Raw genomic sequence first — 12,839 nt, 5'->3', positions numbered from 1 at the left:
CCCTGGGAAACATCCCATCAGACACACATTCCCAAAGCATGTTAGCCTGACGCCTTCTGCAGAGGTTGCTTTTATTCATAAAACTGATCTTTGTTAGCTTTAATTCTAGAAGGGGGCATATCCAAAACTTTGCCCCCAGTTACTGAAGCTTATTTTTGGAGGAGCGCCTACACTTTAAATGAGGTTTTTTAGAAAACAGACTTACAAATAATTCACCACACAGCCCTCCACACCTTCCACGGAGTACTAATATGTAATCAGTTAGGTTTTTCTCTAGTAACTTTTGCCCAGTGGAAGAGAAGAGATAGAGGAGGAGAAGAAAGAAAAAGATATGGGCCAGAGATCTGATCTGAAGGAGATAAAGAACTGAGGGCTGAGAGAGCATAGTTCTTCACACAACTTTCAACAAGGAGCTGCCTGCAGCTACCAAGCGCTGAGGGTGGGAAAGGGAGTCCCTCTGGCTGGGGAAAAGGCCTAGGAACAAAGGACGTAGAAGGACGTCCTGGAGAGCAGTTTGCCTGGTGCTGGCCTGGGCCAACAAATCCCAGGAATTCCGTTAAATTAGGATTCGTTTTCCCAGGCCAGCACCAGGAAACCTGTTGCCCTGGGCCTCCTGCCCCTGGCCTCCCCGGCCCCATCACCCGGCAAGACTTCACAGCTGCAGAGAATATTTCTCTGGTAACCAATGTCCTGGGTTTAGGTCAGAGCTCCTCGGAAATTATTCTTTCTCTTCAGTGATTCCTTATACCTCACAGTTTGTGGTTTAGGAAAAAAATTATGATAATGGCAATAAATTATGCAAATAAAAGTTTATCCATTTTAGGAAAACGATAGACAAATGTGTTAAATTAAGGTCGTCTATGTTATTTCTCAAAATACCAGTTGGGAGTGTGTGGCTGCCTGAAGCACGGTGTTGAGAAAAATGGCGTTCCTGCAAGCCCCTCTGCAATGAGGGCAGCGGTTGACTGGCAATGTCTGCCACCAGCACTGGATACGGAAGCCAGAGATGTTTACTTGGTCATCACTATCACTGTGAAAACAGTCAAATGTTTTTACAGGCGGAATTCATGAGATTGGAAAGAAATTTGAAAGATTACAAAGAATCCTTGCTACTTGGAAAAAAAGGCTGAACAATATCATTTCTTTAGACCTAACAAAATTTAGACCAGGGGTACCCCAAGACAGCGAGGGGTGGGGGGAATCAGATGGGGAGGTGGGGGGGCCAGTGAAGTTCAAAAACTAAGCCATGTTTTATGCCTTTGCTTTTATTTTTTAGGAAAGTCATTTTACATTATTTTAAATTTTAAATGATATCAAAGAAGATATGACGTATCTATGCTTTTGAAATGTAAAGCATGGGTGAGAAAGATTCAGAAATACTAATTTAAATTCTTAAATACTGAAGACATGACTTTTTCCGGGACCACTAAACAATATTTTGTTAAAAAATAACATCAATCAGAAGTCACAATTTGGAGGAAAGAATCTTAAGAGTACATGTTTCTGGTATGTCCTTACGGCATGCGATTTAATCTAATAAATAATAAAGATTGTTTTCATTTTATAATTTAAGCAATGCCTCAAAGAACAGACCCCAAGAAAATCAGTTACTGCTTCACGCTTATTTTAGGGTTTAAATTAACCATTACAAACTATAGGTAAAAATTAATTATTAGCCCAGTTTAGACTGCACAAGCATTTTCATTTGCACAAGAATTTATTTTTGTGTGTGTGACAGTTGAAAACAACTTCACAGGCAAATGACCTGTTAGAAAGCGTATTGACCCAAGAATCAAGAGACCCAGGTCCAAGTCCTGGCTCTGACATAACGATGTCACTTTGCCAAGAACCACGACCTTTCTGGACATTGGTCCACAATCGGAAAATGAGTGGCTCATTGGATTATCTCCAATATCCCTTTTGGCTTCATTACTCTGAGTCTAAATTGTAGCAGAGCAAACTAAAGAAAAGACTATGAAACAGGTTTAATAATGTTCTGAAAGGAAAAGGGCTAAAAGTGTTTTGACTAGAGTCAAGTAATCAGAAATGGATGAGAGAGAACCCAAATGATCAAATCTGCTCTAAAAAGCAAATTGAGAACAAAGAGGATGCTCATGAATTTGAACACTAGAATTTGGTTATTAGAATAAAGAAAGAATGAACATAGGCAGGAAAAAGAAGCATAATTTGGCAAAACATGGTCTGGAGCAGATCATGAGAAGAAACAGCATGGAGAAAAATACCACCTTTCTACAGATAACCAAGGACGGAGTGGAATGTCACACTCAGAGCAGAGTAATGGAGGGAGGACTCTGTAGCTTAGAAACAGATAAAACATCCTCCTTGGGAGCATCACAGTGTTTCACAACATTGTTCATAGTGTACAACGTTACTTCATGGCTAAATACCTTATTTCTTTGCCACTTAAGAAAAGCTCACTAATTTAAAAAAAAAGACGTGATGCTTACCTGCAGCATTCACAACTCGATTTGCTCTCATAGATCCCTGTGGTGTTTCAACATCCCATGTTCCATCTGACCTGGGTTTCAGAGAAGTCACCGGTGCAGGATATTTCAAAAGGGCACCATATTTCCTAGCCCCAGCAGCTAGGGCCATGGTTAGAGAGTAAGGATCAATGTGACCATCTCCAGGATTATACAGTCCAGCTAAAACCTAAATCCATCATAAGAGAGTCAGCATTCAAAAGAGTATATACTCAGTACAGAGTATAACTGCATCCTACCAGCAGATGTTTAATAAAATTGGCCATTAAAAGCGCATCCCGGCATCAGATTGATCAGTCTGCACTTATTTTTCCTGTATCAAAGCTCAAACTTAGGCAGGACTCACACTGAGAGTTAAGTGGACAGACTATTTGATAGAGGCTTCCAACTGCCTCCAACATCCATTCTCCCCTCCCCTGCAGAGCAATGGAAACCGAACGTTAATTTAGACACATGGCCACTAAGAACAAAGAGTTTCCAGTACTTGGCAGCTATTAGTTCCAGCTGGTAGCTAAAACTATTACTTAGTTCTAGTCAATGAAATTCAAATGAAAGTGTCATGTGGCAGCTTCCATGAATCATTTTAAAAAGATAACTGGCATATGCCCTTTGTCCCTTCATCTTTGTCCCTTCCTCCATCCTGCTGTCTGGAATGCAGACATGATGGTTGGACTCTAGCTGCCATCTTGGAATAAGAATACAAGACTCACACTCTAGAAACAACAGAGCAATGATCTAGAAGGTGACTGGATTTCTGAAGTCTTCCTGGAAATGAGCCACCACCCAAGACCTGGACTGCCTAAATGAAAGAGAAAGAAACTTCTATCTTATTTAAGCGTTATTATTTTGGTTTCTGACATTTGCAGTCAGAAATCTAATACTAACTGATCAATTGTTTATATTTAATTGTTTAATACTGTTAACAAATTCATATGTGAAATATATATCTGGTGTCAGGAAAATGTGTACGTACTTGATTTAGTCATTCAACAACTAATTCTTGAATAGTATCTGCTTTGTGCTAGGGATTGAGGCTAGGTCCTGGGGGGAAGAGAGAAGGATGGGACTCAGATGAGACAAGGAGAGAGCAATAGGAAGGAGTCTAGTTAGGCGTCACCCATTCAACAAAAATCTGCTGAGCACCATTCAATAACACAGTCTTTCTATACACATATTTATCATATAGGTTATTGTTTTCTCTGCAGTTCTCATACAAAGGTTTATGTATGGGAATCCCTAATTCTGGGGGCACAGCAACAGAAAGGTATTGATAATGTTTCCTCATTGGTCATAAGTGGAAAACTAATCAGATTTTTAATCAGCTTTTCATATTTCATTTAGCATACACAAAAGCCCACCTTGTAATTTACCCAAATTCCAGCATTAATCATCTGATTTTGCCATTCGAAATGTGTGCACAAAATTTTTCTATTTTTAATTAACTTTTTAAAATAACTTTTTCTAATCTTAATTCAAGTTAGCACATGGTGGAAATGCCCTTAAGATAAATACCTTACTCATGTTGAGTAAAGGGAACATCTCTTGAATTTTTTCAGGCTCAATAATATACTGTTCCGTGGCATGCCAGCCCGTCCGAGTCATCTGATATTTAAATTCATCGACCCTTACAGGAGTTGTAGCAATTCTGATACTACCTGGCTGATGGAATCCCACCACCTGTGACAATAATGTCAATAAAAACACATAAACAAATCATTATTTGGCACTCAAACATGGTTCTTCTCCAGCACAACGAAAATGCAGGTGTACAAGAAAAGAGATTTACTATGCAGTGAAAGAGATAACTAAATAACGTATTTGCATCTTATGAAAAGACATTCATTCAGCAACTGTCTACTAAGTGTTTCCTCTGTGCCCAGGGATGCTAAGCCCCAGGGATGCTGTTGTGAAAGAGAGGCAAAGCCCCTGCCTGCATGGAGCGCACAGCCTACAGTGAAGGCAGACAGTTAAACGCATCATTACAATAACATGCAATAGTGTTAATGTACAGAGGGAAATAAAATTATGTGAAAAAGAGAAGGACAAAGAATTTGAGGAGGGAATAGGAAGAATCAGAATGCTGAAGTGATGAGACTAAGTGTGAACTGAAATAAACATGCATTTGACATGTATTGAAGTCCTTCAGTTGGCCAAGCCCTCAGGTCAGCCCTGGGTTACAGAGATCCAGCAGGCAGCCTTTGCCCTCAGATTGCTCACAGTACACTTCAGTCTTAGCCTATGGATACTCTTTGCCTGCCACTCTATTTTGAAAGTACTAATAAATATGAGAAGAGATAAAAATAAAAGTGAGGGGCTTTGAGTGAAGTACTTTTCCAAGCCATGTGACAATATGGCACGCACATTATCAGATCCTTTGCAACCCAGTGGCTGAAAGCCTCTGATTTCCTGGTTTCTAGATATAATAACTGACAAAAAAGATATATTTTTTAAAGATTTTATTTTATTTCCTTTTTCTCCCCAAAGCACCCCCGTACATGGTTGTATATTCCTCATCGTGGGTCCCTCTAGCTGTGGCATGTGGGACGCTGCCCCAGCGTGGCTCGACGAGCAGTGCCATGTCCGCGCCCAGGACTCGAACCAACGAAACACTGGGCCACCTGCAGCGGAGGCGCGAACCCAACCACTCGGCTACGGGGCCAGCCCCCAAAAAAGATATTTTTAAAGTTGCTATTTATTCTTTTTTCGTTTAAAAAATCAAGAAGAGCAGGTGATTACATGGGTGATACACTTCAAGAAATTAAATTGATTATAAAGCAAACTCTGGGGGTTCTTTCCTTAAACTCTCATCAGATTTCTCTACCACATTAAACAGTTCACAAGTGACTGATGTCTCTACACATAGCTGTACACGATGATATCAAAATCCTGGGGAAACCTTACATATTTCTGAGAAACTGACCAAAAGATAATTTCAAATTAAACACATTTACCTGTCCAGTTTCTTCCTCCAGTTTCTCATAAAGTTTGATGCTATAATAATGTATTTTCTTCAAGTTTATTCCAGGATGAAAGTAAGTTGTTAAACCTGCCTTAAAAGTGGGGAGGAGAGAAAATATTAAGAAAAGTTAACATTCTCAAAATATTGCCAGTTTATCTGTTAAGCTCTAATTTACTGCTGGCAGGAAACAGAGAAGCAGCGGCCAGTCCTTTGGGATTAGAACACATCAGCACCAGCCTGAGCATAAGTTATAGGAACCAATTTGAACCATACAAGTAATGAGAGAGCCGGCCAACGAATATAAACATCAAGTCCCTAAAAGTTATTAGGGAAAGGGTTGTTTGCAGATTCAGAAATGGGAATATTTAGATGGAAAGTTTAAGAAAATATGCTAGTAATAGCAAGACTATGTAGGTACGGCTTATGTGGACTCAAACCAGCAAATCAGGTGTGTTTCCTTAAGCAGGGGTATGGACTAGCAAAGAGTTTTCCTTGACCCAATCCCCACCATTCCCTTCAGGGGAGCAGTCCTCCATTCCCCTTTCCTAAAACTTCCAAAATTCAGGAATTGGAAAATACCTGGGAATTAGAGCCTGACGAATTGGTGAACAGACTTCTGTGGTAGCTTAACCTGTGTGATGAGCACATAAATTGTACCCCACAAATATCTGCTGTGTAAATATTGAATAATTACTCTCAGGAAAAATATCTAAATATTAGCATGCCCAAACCCCTTTTATCAACTCTGAAAGATGCAATGTAGTATCCAGATAAAGAATTCTAAGCAAGTACATGAAGCAGGTTCTCTCAATGAAGCGTCTGAGGACCCATTTTGCAGCTAATTTATCCTGGAAAGCTCATCAGAACACAACATGTTCAAAATAAAATCTGTTTAGGAGGATTTATAAGGTTCTTCTATGGTAGTAGTGGGAATTTGATTCTCCTGAACTCAAACAATTCCATTTAAAGTTCATCAATCATCCTTTATGGACTGGAATCCTCGGATTTCCATCAACTATGTGGTCAAGCGGTTGGACACATACCAGAAAAATCCTGGCCCAGCTTTTAGGTCCTCTCATAGTGCAGCCCCATTACAACAGAACTGCAAGTCAGGCTCCCTAACTTTCAAGCAAACATCCCATTCTTCTTTACATGCTTGGTATCTCGTGTGCATGGGAACTTTTCTAGAGAATCCCTGGCCTTCAGGTATCTGACAGGGAACTCAATTGATCTTCCACATATCTCCTGTCAGATGATATTGATTGAGAGCCACGAGCACTGGCCTAGGCTTCTGTTCACCATTCACTCCACAAGATCCCCTAAGCTTAACCTAGGCTGAACCAGACCACCAGAAAGTTATAAACACACACTGCATCAACCCCTTCCTCCCTACCCCAGAAAGCTGTTTTCATAGAATGAGTTAATGGTCTTTCATCTGAAAGAGTCACATGGTTCATTTTTGTAAAACTGTTATTCAAAACATTTAGCCCAATGTCCTTTGTTTAGGGAAGAAACTCTTCTAGGAATTCCTGGTTAGGGAAAAGCTAGCCTCCCTTCCTGAAAGAGTACACTTATTTCCACAGACCGATTCATACTACCCTAGATTCCTTGCTGCTAGGACAGTCAGAAGTGAGGTACAAAATTATGCTATTTATTTTTTTTGTATCCTATGTATTTTTTATCAACTAGTTTTCATCTTTTAATTTGTGATTAAAAGTTGAGGTCAACCATATCTGTGCTTCTGTTGTACTATCTGGCATGGTATTTATTGTTACAAGCCAGTCTTGTGGTGTGGGATGTAGGAAGGTTACCATGTTTTTCTGCCCTGGGCTTCAGGAGGTATATATTAAATGGGAAGTTTGAAGAAGGAGAAAACACTGTTCCTACCTTTCAAGATTTTATAGTCTGACCAAGGTCATGAAACTTTCATACATGAAACAATGAAATCAAGAGGCTACTATTAAGTGCCAGAGCATATAGAGAAAGACAAGCACTAAGGGAACTGAGAGAAGAGAAGATGCTTGGAGGGTCACAGACATCTTCAAGGAGGATCAGGAAGGGGCTCACCTTTGCTTTGAAGAAAGAAAATGATTATAGTTGGCGGAGAAGATAAAAGAGGGAAGATGAAACAGAGACATGAATCATCATTAAGAATTATAACCCTTTGAATAAAATAAGAATTTATGAATCCTTGCTGATATAAATAAATAAATAGGGAGAAGGGAAAGCTCTTCCTTAAAGCAGATTGACAATTAATAAGTATGAAAGGAACGATGGAGTTAGAAAAGTCATCAATTGATGCTGAAGTTAGTGATGCTCTCCCTCTCTCCCCAATAATCATTCTTCCTCTTTCATGAGCCTCTACAGCTTCAAAAAGCCCAGTGACTGACCTCCAGCCATCCTACGTCCCAGTGGCTCCATGCACTCATATCCAATAAAGATGTGTGAGCATATCCACTAAAATACGTGTATTTTTTTATTTTCACGATATATAAATATGCATTAGTATATTAACAGAGATAAAATATACAAAAATGACTTGAAATGAATTAAATACTTTAAATAATTTTTATTTATTGTGTAGAAAAGCTTTTGAATATTAAGCTAATTAATATTTTAGCAAGGGCTATGAGATTAATATACTTTCTTGCTACAATATATATATTGGATTAACCTTGGTAAAACAGCAGTTTGAAGGCCTGACTCTAGGTTTGTCTTATTTTGAGAGCGGTTGGAGTGGCTGTGACAGCTGAAGAAGCTGCCTGTCACTGACACAAAGATCTAGGTGGGAGCAGTGTGGTCTCATGGCTGCACTCTCTGTGTCTTGACACCCTTGCCTCCAGCCCAGTCACCACCTGCGGAAAGGGTTCTGCTGAAATTTGCCTATTAACGTTTCCTGTTCTATTGTCCATCAGTTATTGTTACAAGACAATTGAAAGATACTGCATTTTTATATTTTAAATAAATACGTACAAATCCCACCAAAAATCCTCATTTGGAAAAATTTTAAATGAGTTAAAAAATTTCTCTCTTGCATATATGAGAGTTTTTCTACACACATCATTTTGGCCAGAAAAATCTAATAATGATACCGACATATCTAAACATCCCTTTTCAAAACGCTCTCTTCCCAACAGGACTATTTTGCAAAAAAACAATTACTTCTCACTTATTCTAAGCATCACCTTTACTTTGAAGAGATAGGTTGCATCTATTTTTTTATTTGTATTTGCCATTTGGAAATGACTTGTAGCCATTTCCACCACTACAAAGGTCACCAAATTTCGGACACTTGTCTTTTTGCAAAGGAAAAACTTTTCACAACTCTTTTAATTATTGTTACGAGATAACCAACAAACTTCCTTGTAGCACAACACTCTCTAGGCCATTCCCTCTCCCTTTCATCACAAGTTATATTATTTAAAGCCCCGGTTCTATAAAGTCAGTCACAACAATGATATCCTCCAACATGTGATCTGCAACATGTCATGATAGACGACTGAAGACAAGGAAAGAACGAGGACTCACCCCTTGGAGAACGCCACCTGCCCCTTACTCAACCCTGGAGTCCTGCCCACTACGTCACCCACATCAAAGGGGAAGGCTATTTATCAAGATTAGGAAAGCTTAATCTCTGTCTCATGTTTTCAGGTAAAAACAAATTAAAAGTTCTAATATTGTCTTCCTACACCTCAAATGGATCATCTTGCATCTTTAGTCCTCAGCCCTCCAAAACATCCACTTTGCACCATCCCCAGGGGCAGCATCCCCTGGGGACCTCATGCTCCCAAACTGCTTCTCACTCCACCCTCTCCCCTGTTCCTCCATCCTGCATGACGTGTTCTATTATCAGCAGTAGTGTCGAGTGCTGACAAAGGAGTCTCGTTAAAATACAGCAAAATCTCAAGATTTAGGGATTAGTGACTCCATTTTGAATATTCACTTTGCAAGCAGTGCCTTCCTCCCCAAGCACTTGATTCCCGCCCTCTCCAGACACACTGAACCCTGAGCACGTGTTATACTCCAGTGAGACTGCCTTTGTTTTTGCAGTCTGCTCCTTCAACTGGCTCCCCAACCTTCCACATTCTCACATCTGCTCCAAAAATTTCTCTGTGTTAAAAATTCCTCATATGTGGAATTTCTTCACGTTGCTCCTCAGAGGGAGGCCTCCTTGACTTGCAAAAAGTCCTAGAATCAGCTTCCTAGGGCAACCTTCTTTTCTTTTCCTTTATTCCTAGGAGGCCAAATAACCCAGCTTCTGCCGCCTGAGTCCATCTTGGGCTCCCCCTGCGTGGATCTCATCTAAAAGTTTCATACCTTGTGCATAGAGCAGGAGAATGCCTTTTCCACTCCCTTTGGTATCTTTGCTTAAGGGAAAATTACTGTGCACCTTTAACAAAGAGCTATCATCTTAAGAACTTTGCCCATTTTTCTTAAAAGAACCTGGGTTAAGGGTATGATGCTTTTTTTTTTTTAATTCATGGGATGTCTAAGCAGTAATATTGCAGAGAATCCAGTAATTATTCTAACATGCAGACCACATCAAATCAATCAAACATAAATGAGCAAAAAAGTCGTTAAAATGTTAAAGTGTATACCCTCCTCAACAGCCTGGAAGTGTTGAAAGGATGTAAGGCCTCCCTCTCGGGATTGTCCCACTTGCCTAAACTGCCCTCTGCCTCCAGGCTCTGACCTGGACAGCCTCATGGCCCCCTTGCTCCCTCACCTCTGCCCAGTCTCCGCTCATGTGTGACCTCTTTAAAACAGCCCCCTGACTCCTCCTTCCCCCTCATTCTTCATCTCTTTACCCCGCCTGGCTCTTCTTCAGGGCACTGACGACTCTGGCATTGTTTGTGTGTTTTCTGGCATTGTTTGTGTTCGCATTCTGTCAGAATGCAGCTTCATGAGGGCAGGGACATCATTTTGTTCACTGCAATGTGCTCACCTCTTAGAATGGTGCTGGCCGGACACAAAATAGGGCCCTAGTAAGTATTTGCTGACAGTGTGCCTGAGTGTCCACTAAGGAGAAGCTATAGGAGACAGGCAGGCTTTGTTTGACAGGATAATGGGAAACCTGCGTAGAAAATCTAGTTCAGGGAGGGGAGAAGAGCCAGGAGTGTTGGTGGCTTCTCTCACTGCTCTCTCCAGGTAGGAGGAAGCAAGCTGAGAGAGAACTGGTGAAACAAGAGGCAAGTGTGCCTGCAAAGACTCTGAAATTACACCCAGGGAGGACCAGGGACCCTGGCCTCCCTCCCAGGCTGAGGGGTGAGGAGGTTGGAGGGAGAGGAAAGAGGCAAGAGGAGCTGGGCTTGGTGCAACTCTCCTAGGAGCCTCCATCCACCCAATCGGTGTGTGTGGTCTGACTACTTGACCACTGGGACTCTGGAGCCAACTGGGCTTAAGTCTGGGCCACACTCCCCCCCACACTCAGCTGGAGGCAGGCAGCCCTTTTAGCGCTCGACCCTCCGCCCCATACCTTGAGCAGGTTCTGGATGTCCAAAGGCCCCTAACAGCGGGGTTTCCTCTTGTCCCAATAGAGGAAAGCTAATGAAGGAAACGGATGATGAGCCATGGCTAACGATGCCCAACTCTTCCTCCAAGAGAAATGTGTACCGACAGTCATGAAAATTTCCTCTCCCGTCCTTAGCAGACTTCAGGGATAACTGGCTTGGCAGTATGAAAGCAGTGTCAATCACCTCATTTACCTGAGCAGCCTTCCACTGAAGTCCAATCATTGTGCAGCACTGGAACAATTACATATACCATTAAATATGCGAGATTGACTTGGTGGTGTGTTTTATTTTACACAAGATGCAGGCTGTGTCACATGTTCTCAGTTCTCATAGTTAAGTCTTCACGAAGCCAAGCTGTTGTCTCACAGCACAAAATTAAAATCAGAAATAAATAAATGTAAAAGGACCACTAAAAGCAGATGGGAGAGTACAGGCGACGGTCTCGGGCAGCATCAGGATCACCCAGCCACTATCCTTCCAACAGAGCTAACAGACCAAATACTTACCACGTGTTTAACAACTTTACACATATTAACTCAATTTTCATCACAACCCTAGCAGGTAGGTGCTATTAATATTCTCATTTGATACATCAGGAAATGGAAACTTAAGTAACTTGCCAGAAGTCACACAGACAGAAAATGGCAGAGGAAGGATCTGAATCCAGAAGCCATAGGCTCAAGATAAAGACATCATAAATGTTGATCACGGTGAAGAAGTCACTAACCAAGGGGGAATGGCACTTTCCAACACTATTCAAAGGGAACTCAACCTAAAGAGCTCACAGTGTGGAGTTGCGAATGGGAAGGAAACTGATGGTGCTCCTGCACCAGTCAGTGCATCTGACAGTTCTGAGGTGCTTTTCTTACTGCATGCCAGGTGGATCCAGCGGTGAGCTCCAATTTCTCCAGGAGGACCACATCCTTCATCCCTGCTTTGGCCAGGTGATAAGCCAGACTCACACCAACGCAGCCACCTCCAATGATCACTGTTTCCGCTCTGTCTTTCCATCTTGTTTCTGCAGATAAGGGTGGGTTTTCCTCTCTGGAAGACAATTTTTTTTTAAAACGGTAGCTTTACTAGGCTATAGCAGTCATAGTTTTTTTTCTGACTAATGTGCTTGTCCTTGTTTCTCTCATACTTAACACGCAGTGCCTGTGGGATGTGCATGAGGCTGATGCAATCATTTGGGGCTTCTAAACCTTGACTTAGGCAACCTGGTCCCAGGAAGAAGGAGGAGGCCTGGGAGTCCCCTTCCATGAATTCTGCTCCATTGTTGATAACTAACATAGCTAAAGAACTGAACAGGTGACTTCTTTTTTCAAAGAATCTAGAGAATAATTTTTCTCAATCTACTTAAAGAACACCACCTGAAAAACCATAATCATCCTCAAGTTTAGTATCTATAAATCTTGGATCATCTCCTCCCTCCAACGTTTTCCAGGCTGAAGAGAGCCAGATGGAGTAACCTGTTCTTCCTCTCACGGTGGAGATGCTTCTCTGATTATAATTATTACACAGCGGTTGAATATATTACTTGCATGGCTGTCTTCCCAGCTGGACCGTGAGCTTCTCCAAGACATATTGTAAAGAGCAACGTGTAAGTCAGGCAAAAAAGAACACACACACACCCCTGTGTTTGCCTACACACAGGCCATGTCTGGATAGATACAGAAGACAGTAGCGACAGGTGCAGGGAAGGGATTGGGGCGGGAAAGACTGCACCGGGAACCCCTTGACACTGGTTCATTTTGTACGGTTGTGCATGGAAAAGAAAACACAGATAATCAAGAAGAAATCCGAGCGCCCATTTCTCGGAGGCCGCAGCGCCCCTCACCCCGAGACCCTCCGGCCCTGGCTCGC

General features: G+C 41.6%; 1 protein-coding gene across 2 annotated transcripts in view; it reads right to left on the bottom strand.

Annotated features, from left to right (window-relative positions):
• The window catches only part of DMGDH (dimethylglycine dehydrogenase), a 61,533-nt gene that overhangs the window by 48,432 nt on the left and 262 nt on the right, over positions 1–12,839 (bottom strand). The window contains exons 2-5 of one of the 2 annotated variants that reach the window (XM_008516561.2): positions 11,846–12,020; positions 5,456–5,554; positions 4,017–4,181; positions 2,469–2,673 (exon numbers count right to left, since the gene is read on the bottom strand). In XM_008516561.2, the coding sequence (XP_008514783.2) occupies positions 2,469–2,673; positions 4,017–4,181; positions 5,456–5,554; positions 11,846–12,020 (644 nt within the window). Of the gene's footprint in view, positions 1–2,468; positions 2,674–4,016; positions 4,182–5,455; positions 5,555–11,168; positions 12,021–12,839 lie in introns of both variants that reach the window. The other variant, XM_070571549.1, reaches the window with a different exon arrangement.

The sequence above is a fragment of the Equus przewalskii genome, chromosome 13 (genome assembly GCF_037783145.1).
Source record: "Equus przewalskii isolate Varuska chromosome 13, EquPr2, whole genome shotgun sequence".
Lineage (NCBI taxonomy): Eukaryota > Metazoa > Chordata > Mammalia > Perissodactyla > Equidae > Equus > Equus przewalskii.
This window is presented reverse-complemented; position numbering and strand designations above follow the sequence as displayed.